Source organism: Phalaenopsis equestris, unplaced genomic scaffold (genome assembly GCF_001263595.1).
Source record: "Phalaenopsis equestris unplaced genomic scaffold, ASM126359v1 Scaffold000002, whole genome shotgun sequence".
NCBI classification, from domain to species: Eukaryota; Viridiplantae; Streptophyta; class Magnoliopsida; order Asparagales; family Orchidaceae; genus Phalaenopsis; species Phalaenopsis equestris.
The window spans coordinates 55,605,366-55,615,109 of NW_018164444.1; the positions used below are offsets into that span (position 1 = coordinate 55,605,366).

The 9,744-nt window shown below is 32.1% G+C and overlaps 1 protein-coding gene across 1 annotated transcript in view; it reads left to right on the plus strand.

Annotated features, from left to right (window-relative positions):
• The first annotated feature begins 5,815 nt into the window (after nt 1-5,815).
• The window catches only part of LOC110030190 (aspartate-semialdehyde dehydrogenase), an 18,567-nt gene continuing 14,638 nt past the window's right edge, over nt 5,816-9,744 (plus strand). Inside the window, exon 1 of the mRNA XM_020732793.1 lies at nt 5,816-6,537. Coding sequence (XP_020588452.1) covers nt 5,953-6,537 — 585 coding nt within the window. The 5' untranslated portion in view covers nt 5,816-5,952. The remainder of the gene's footprint in view (nt 6,538-9,744) is intronic.

Sequence of the window (9,744 nt, forward strand, 5' to 3'; positions counted from 1 at the left end):
TTTTTGTATATCAGATTTTTTTTTTTTTTTTTGGATCGCCGGTTTTTCTGGATCCGGTTCGGTGACAACGAGTGTGGTTAGACCGGACCGGATACGCGTGTGGGCTTTTGTTGAAGTCAGCGTGACATGGGCCATAGAGTTTTTCCTTTATCATTTTTGAATCTAGGGCTTGTTTGACTCTGAATTTCAACTCTCTCATCGCTTTGAATAAGAATCACAAAAAATGAAGAAAGGTCATTTGGATGATAACTTTCTTTCACGGCAACAAAGATTTTGGCATAAGAAGGCCATGGATTTGGGCCCTATACTCCACATTTTCACTTGATCACATATATAACATATGAATTTGATATTTACACTATAATAGAGGGGTGTCATAAATATATTTTATGAAAATTTGTGTTTCTCTTTTAAAAATATTTAAATTATAATATTTTTATGTCATTTTATCATCTTTCTCACACCCTAACTTCTTATAGTTGATTGTTGATTATAATTCGTTTAATCATTTTTTTCTTTTAACAGTAGTGTTTTGTTGAATTCTTCGATTACTCTTCAACCTTGTTGAGACCCCTCTCCTTTTAAAGAGTGATTATATTTAACAACCATATCGCTTACCAGCTTTGCATGGCTTGGTTCTTCTTATTTTAGACGAGGGAACATCATGACTGTTTTGATCATTCATCAACATTAGTTTAATTAGCAACCACATCCTCCCTACTTAAAGGCTACGAATGATTTGGATGACTTTATTATTTATCAACTTTAAGATATCATTTTCATTTATTTAAAGATAGCAATTGACTAATTACTCTTTATTATTATTCATGACGGTATTCATTGAAGAAAGATGATTGAACTATTAATTATTCTTGGTTTTTGTTTCTTCTAATGCTACCATGACGATGATTTAAATCCAATACATCTGTATTTATCCTAGAGATTCATTCTAAGTATTTTTATTTGCTTTTATGACATTCCCAAACTACTTCATCGTCACCTTTGGATCATGACATCTGCATTCCAACTTGACAGAAAAGATAACCATGTTGAGTAATCTAAATTGCTTTATAATGTCATAATGTTACTGTCTTCGAGCCATGACATTTTAGTATAGTAAATTTAATCATATCTTATTTAGTGGTTTATATGTCTTTCTTTTATTACTTTACTTTTTCATTTAGGTTGTTACTTTTCTCCTTTTAAGAGATGTTAACATTGCTCAATTTTTTTAAATTTGATAACTTCCCTGTGCCACCCCAATTTCACCTTTAGATCACACCAACGAGAATTTAAAATATGGATTAATTAGATAAAATTTATGACGTTTATGAGCTTCTTTCTGTCACAACCCAACCACATTGTCATATTTAGATCATAACAACCAGTTTAAAAAGAATGGTCAATTAAACAAAAAATTCAATAACATTTATGATTTTATTTGTTGTCACATCCAATATGATGCAACGTATCATATGGAGGCAGGTCACCCCGTGTCAAAGTCATAACAGTTAAATTATTTCTCAATATATAGTTATAATGACTCTTATCTACTTATTTTTCTTTAAATTTCATAAATACATGGTCACTAATATCATCACAATATTATAATACAAAAATACTTGAATTTTCATTTAGATCATATCATAAGTACATAACAAAATGAATCATTTATAATAATCATGATATAATCTTTCTATCATACACGTATCACTATGAATATAAAAACATATATTTATGATAAGAACATATATAATGTCAGTCTTTCAATAGTAAACTATAAACCTTGGCTCAACTCGAGTCAAGACCATCTCTAAAGCAATATATGTGAATAAATCAAGAGCCAACATTGATCAACGACGACACAGAAGGCTCCTAAAAAATTACTATAAAATTCAATACAACAAATATATTTATTCGAAGTAAATAAATCACATATGATAAAATATAATGTGCAATAACCATCACAGTAAATACAATAAATTATGACCACATTAAATATATATTGAGTTGCAGTATTAACATGATATATAAAACACAGCAGAACAACATAAATAAAATATTATCTCTTAATTTGAATTTTTTTACGAGTTTTTGTTCTCATTATACCTTCACTTCTACTTGCACCTCAAATTGTTCGCCCCTTATACATTCACTTTCACATAAATCTCAATTTGTTCATATTTTTTCATTGTCTTTTATATATCCATTGTCATTTTTATATCTACTTGTTTACATCTATTTAAATGTATCAAATAGATAGGTGGATAAATACATAAATGCAGGAGTTCTTATATTGTAAATCTTTAAAGATATGAATATGTATAAAATTTTACTAAATAAAATACCTATAATCTAAATATATATATATAATTCTAATTTGAAGTGCGATAATAATAGCAAAGCTAAAGCAAGAAATTTTCTCAAATTGCTCGACGAATGAAATCAACTCCAATGTGTCTAGATTGGATTTGCTTGACGAATGGATGTCTCCTCAGTTTGTCATATGAAATATTATTCGGTCCGGACACTACACACAAAATGGTGTGGGAGTGTCCAATTAAAACTAGCCACGTGGAAATGCGGGCCCGACACATAAAAAAATTACAGTGTAATTTTATTTGTTCGTGACCCGGCTAGAATCCCGCTTAAGCCTCTGAAAAGCGTTTTTTATTTAATTGGATCGGGTTGTCCAGACTGACTAAAAAAATTACATTTTAATTTTTTTTTTTGTTGGGTCCCACATTTCCACGTGGTGAGTTTTAATTGGACACCATACGCAATTTAGGGTGCGGTGTCCAGACAAAATAATTTTCCCGGTTGTAGGGGGATCGAAAGCATAATGAATAGTTCAAACTTGAATAATACATTCGTTATCTCCTCTTACCTTTCTTACACACTCATGTTCTGTATTGTCGAACTCTCAAACATACAGTGACTCGACATCCTAAACAAATTCAACTTACTCCCATATTTTACAATCATAACCCCCGAATGCTAACATGATACAATAAATATTTTTCTTATTTATTTTTTTAAAGTGAAATACTTTTTTTTTTATACATATTTTTATAAAATGAAAAAGTTACAAATGTAAATATGATGGTTTATGTGTTAGATATATACATAAAAAAAAATGTGACATGTATGAAAAGTTATATATAATAATAAATTACTGTTCCAATGACATGCTGCATGATATTGACAATTATAATCCACAAGTTCCATTACATTTAATAATTTTCTAAAATTTAAATATTTATAAATATTTACCCATCATTTATAATTAATGATAGATGCTATTGACGGACGATGTGACAGCCAGTTGTTGGCCATCTAGACATCTAACGGAATATTTTCCATTTTTTAGGGGATTTCTCGTAGCCAAACAAACACAAAAAAAAGTTAATTGAATCTAACATTTCGTTAAATTAAAATTTATTGTGTTCCATCTCAATTAAGACGTAAATAAAAAAATTATTAAATCTAAGTTCGTGGCAGATTTAATAAACTTACTATATAGTTGCTCGCGAGCTCCATCATCGTCGCACCAGATTTCACATTTTCTTATGAGACATGAAATTTTTTAGTGGTATAAATATAAAAGATAAAATTCTGATTTTAGATATGCAAATTTATAAAATTATCGAAATAATTGGTATATATGCAAATACCTTGGCCTGTTCGTTGGCATCCAAGGTATAAGACCTCTAAGATCGGGGTTTCGAATCTCCTCTGACACAGTAAAACTTAAGAATGTGGTACTCAAATTGTTAAACATATTAGTGGTGACTAGAGATTCGTATAATTGTTTGACTTGTCCTTTTATATATATATATATATATATATATATATAATAAATTAAATATAAAGAACAAACATCAACATCTGCTACTAATGATCATTGCATCGTATGGAAGGCCGCGTTGCATATATTATGAAAAATAGAAAGTCAAAAGTCTAATTATGATTAAATTTGTTTTGAACGGTCATGATTTTATCAGATTCCCCATCACAGCGAAAAGCAAGGTTCACTTATGGCGTGTTGAGTTTCTGCCAAATGGATGGAGATTTGGCTCGTGTGGATCAAAAAAATTATTCCATATAGATATCGCACGTAGAAATACATGATTTTTTTTTAAATAAATAAAAAAAATTTAAAATTGACCCACTGAAATACTTCCTCACCGTAGATCGCCGTGAGCTACAGTGTAAATATAAAAAAATTTAAAGTTAGTCCACTGAAATACTTCCTCACCGTAGATCATCGTGATCTACAGTGTAAATCAGACACTACATCCATTTCTGCATGCGGTGTCCGTATGCAATAAATTTTCCGTGTGTATAAGGCTTCAAGTGGCCTTATTAATTTAACTGTTTATATTTTTAGGTATTTTTTATATTTAATATCGAAATATAAAATTTAAAAAATAAATTAAATTAAAGGTTTTTATATTTTTATAAAAAAATTATTCATGGACTATATTAATTTGAGAGATTAACAAATATATCATTCAATTCTTATGTATTTACATATCTAACATCTAAACATAAATTTATATATATATATACCTCCTTAGTCATGCATAAAAAGATGCATTTCATCTTCTATGTTTTGTTTTTTTAGTTTAGAGATGGTGTTTTTATGTGATATAAAAGATTTGGGTGTTATAAATATAAAAAGTAAAATTTAGATATTAGATATGTAAATACATAGGAATTAGAGGGTCGGTTTGAAAATGCACGTACTAATTAACATGCAAAATAAATAAATAAATAAAACGAATGATTATATAATCCGAACATAAGGTGTGATAAAAGGAAAATGCTCATTATAATGGTTGCTTTTTGAGGCAAGAATGTTGAATGAAGATGTAGTATTTACTCGTAAGAACAATGAATTGTGTAGTTAAATTAATACTTGCAGTCCAATCTTGCCTCTCAACGAAATAATCTAACGAGCATAAGATTACTTAATTTTAACATTATTAAGACACTTATATGCTGACGTAGTATTTTATAACTAAATCAATGGTAAAGGACTCTAGGAGACCGGAGCTAGTAAGATACCCCTGAAGTTAGATTGTATATGAGCTCGAGAGGGAACTCAAAGATAAATAATTATGGAGGTCCACTAGAACACCTTCATCCATCCACCACAGTTAGACTAACATAATATAATCTTCATCATCAGACTGCAAACTCCATTCATTATCATTTGATTGCCATTATTCAGCCACCACAATTAGATTTTTGCTTCTTGTCCGCCACCAATGCTACTAGATCGCCCCACACTACAATCACCATCGAATTATCAATATTCGTGTATCTACTTTCATCGAATAACATTTATCCACAAGTGCCTCTGTTCATCCACACACCCATTATCATTAGAATGCAAGTTATTGAATCACTAATGTTCGCTATCATCGTAAGCTAATCACCAATCTTCCACCACCATCATCAAATTACTACCAATCACCTATCCATCGCCATTCTATATTGCCATTTTAATTGGATAGCAGCATTTTCTCATCCATCCCTGTCCAACCACTTCTATCCAATTATCATAATTAGACGACTATTATCACTCCACTGTAGTTGAATTACTAACATCCAGTGTCCCTTTTCCACGACACAACAATCTTCGATCAATCTATACGGGCGACATTAATTATCTTAAAATAAATTGTAATGAAATTCAATTATTTCAAATTAATTTATTTTAAATTTATTATTAAGCCAATTAAATACCTAAAATTTTGAAATCTTATATATACCGCTGGTTTTCCGAGCAGCCCTCGCGACAAAATTCTTGTTCCAACGGAATCGAACCCTTAGATCCTCTGATTCCCCTCCCCCGCCAAAAATAAAAACCCTAATCAGCTCTAGAGTTCTATTCTCGCTGCCGTTCGCCGGAGAACCCATCCCAACACAGAAAAGGAAAGAAAAATGCAAGCCTCTGCTTTCATTCACCGCCATCAATTCTACCTTCCTCACATTTCCTGCTCCTCCTCATCTCTCCTCAACTCGGATGCATCTCGCCGGAGTTCCACCGTCCGCATGGCTCTCAAGGAGGATGGACCCTCGCTCGCCGTCGTCGGCGTGACCGGTGCCGTTGGACAGGAATTCCTGCAAGTGCTATCCGACCGCGATTTCCCCTATCGAAGCATACGGATGCTTGCCAGCCGCCGTTCCGCCGGCCGCAGCCTTACCTTTGAGGGCCGGGAGCACAAGGTCGAAGAGCTTGTGCCAGAAAGCTTTGATGGCATTGACATCGCGCTATTCAGCGCCGGCGGATCCGTCAGTCGCGAAATGGCGCCTGTCGCCGTCCAGCGGGGCGCGTTCGTTGTGGACAATAGTTCTGCTTTTCGGATGGATCCTGGAGTTCCTCTGGTCATTCCGGAAGTTAATCCGGATGCCATGGCGCATATTAGTCTCAGGAAGAAAGGAAATGAGGGGGCGATTATTGCTAATCCGAATTGCTCGACGATTATCTGCCTGATGGCGGCCACACCACTTCATCGTCATGCAAAGGTTTTTTCTGAATCTCGTTATTTCTGAAATTTGTTTTGGTGACGGTTCTGAATTTATCATGACTATAGGGGTCAGTTCGGTAACTTTGGGGGTGTTAGGCTGCATTGAGGATTTAAGTTAAACAGGATTTTGAAATTCCTGTAAATCCGGATTTATGAAATCCAAATGCTTTAAATGCTGAAAAATATTTGGTATGATTCAAGTTAAATAAAGTTAATCCGTTTGCAATATTTGGGGATCGTGTCCTTTCCTCCTATGATGAGGCTTTCTTCCTCATGAAGATAAAAAAATGACCGTCTGGGAGGAATCAAGTTAAACTCTGCTTAAGTTTTTCCTTAAATTCAATACCAGTCAAACCCTAAGAGGAGATGAAGATGATGAATCATTAGCATAATATTTAGTGTTTTCAAACACATTGAGTATAATAATTTTTTTTTGGAAAATTACATATTTTATAACTAAATTTTGGCTATTTGTAAAATTAACATTTTCCCACCCACATTTTTTCAAATTCTCCCTCAAATATCAAAATTCTCAACATAACCCTAGTCTCAAATTTTCTGTTCTTTTTTTTGTCAAATCCTCAACACTTTAATAATTGCATGTGCAAATACACAAATTCAATAGTTAAAAAAAATCACATGGATGTTGGTCTTATAAATAAGATTTGAATGTTATGTGTGTAATTCCCCTCTTTTTTTTTGTAAAATGCATGCAACATATTTGTTTATTGACATTATAATTTTGGATTGACTAATTTGTCAAATTATTAGGATAGTTTTTTATTGGCAGACATCTATCAATCTAAATAGTAGTTATCTTGATGGATAAAAAACTGACGATAAAATCAAAGGCTAGAATTAACAACGGTCATAATAGGTACCATTGCAAATTCTGCAAGCAATAACACCAATCCAAACAAAAACACGTAAGAAATTACACTATCCTCTTTTGACACTTTTGTCTTTCCAATCAAGGAAATTGTCAATTTTTTTTTTCATAATTCATATATCCCAATACATAGAGATGCATCATTGTTTGCTATTGCATTAAAGAATCATATATATTTTATTTTTTGATATTATTGACATGAGTTTTTAGCTACCTTTAGGCTTTTACGAGAAAATGACTCAATGATTTGGCCTCTTTTGGTTATTTTCTGTTTTCTTTAATGCAATTTTGAGTTGTCTATTTAATATGTAACATAAATCATTATGTTTGTGCACTAGGGGTGTAAAAAATTGACCAGACACACCAACTTGCTTCAAACCTAACTTGAAAAATCTGGGTTCGGGTTGAACCTCAAAAAAAAAAAAAAACCCAAAACTAAACTACTAAATTGAAATTGACCCACCACCCTGAAATCGACCTGCATTTGATTCGATTTTGATTTTGAGTACTTGTTATGGCTTATGTTAAATGAACTATGTGTGCTGTGTTGGGTTGGGGGGGGGATTCAACTTTTTTACTTGTTTAAGATTTAGGTTAGGTTTGGGGCAAGCTCTTTCGGGTTGGGTCAGTTTTGAATCAGATGAACCCGACCCATAAAATCGATTTGACACCTCTATCACGCATGTTGGGTTAATTTAGTGATGAATTCAATAGAGTGAAATTTGGCTCAAACTAGACTCAAAATAACACATCCCATCTAAGAAGGCAAAATTTCAACAAGGTACTATGACCCAATGGTGTTTATTTTTTATTCACATGCGGTACATGCGTGTTAGGAGGAGCAGTTACTCATATATTTTACTGCAAGTGATCATTGCTCATTGCTCTGAACTTTTTCACTCAAAATTTAATATGTACTTTTCTTGTAGCCTTCAAACCTCCTATACCTAGTGGGTCGTGGAGAAAACTTTGGGTCGAACATAATTTCTTATGTAAAGCCTACTGTGCAGAAATTGTAGAGTTTCTCACTCTAAATTTTTGTTGTGTTAAAGTTTAATTGTTATTTTCCTTGTTGAGCAAGTTAGTAAGGTTCATACGAATAAATTCAGATTCAACATTAAAAAATGTACCGTGTGAACAAGAAAACAAAAAAATAAATTTCTAATAAATAAGCAGAACCAAAATATGATCACTTGAAGGTAAATGGCTAAAAATGGAAAGGAAAACACATATAATGATTATTGAAGTTTAGAAGAAAGTTCTTAGATCAACTTCAAAAATAATGATATCACAATTTTCTGTCACCAAAAGAAGACTACCCGTTGTTGTTTTTTTTCTACTAAAGAGTTCACTCTCAGGTGGTTCTTATGCCTTGTGACAGGGTTGGAAACCCGAAGATCCATTTTGCAAATTCATCACTTGTTGTTGGCATTGCATGTTAATCGTTAAAAATTCTGAAACTGTGGTTGCCTAGGTGCTTTCTTCTAATAATAGGGAATATTCCACTAGTATTTTTTGCTTGTCTCTTGTAATTCAACGCTTAGGAATCTATGTTTTATATTATTTAAGTTTGTCCTTGTATTTGTGAAATCATTGTTAGATTTACAAGATTTGAAAATTTTATTACTCTTTGGAATTCGGTAATTGAAAGTTAGATGACCAAAGGAATTTTTCTGATTGAATAACTAGCCAATTGCTTTTAGAACTTAGTGAATTGGTCTGACTGAATTCAACTTTTTCTATTAATTTGTTGATTGTTTTGAAACTCATAGAACTTGTTTGATTGAATCAACATTCTATCTTTAAAACTAAAAAACTCTCATGATTAAATTCGATATATTTTAAGGATTCATGGATTATTTTTGAAATTTAGGAAACTCGTGTGATCGAATTTGTAGCTTATCAGTTATTTTGAAGACCCAGTAGATGGGAGTGCATTAATCCAACATCACTTGAAATTTCTCAGTTCATTCTTTATGAGCTCATGAAAATTCTTTTCAATAAAAATATTATTTAGGCATTTTATGTTTTTCATTTTGTCTAGAAAATTGCCATCAATATTCAATTGAGCAAGCTTTGATCTTCAACAAATTCATGAGCTCAATTTTATCTCATTAGCTTTTGGTTCAACCTATTCTTTGAAATTCAAAAGATGCCAAGGGAAAAAAGACCTGGCGGTAGAATTTGACTCTCAAATTTGCAATAAGTTTCACATTTAATATTGAGTGAGTCCATTATGGTTGACTAGTCTAAACAGTTACTATGATAATATTTCTAGAAATTGTGTTAGGACCATTGAAGATGACGACTTGATCG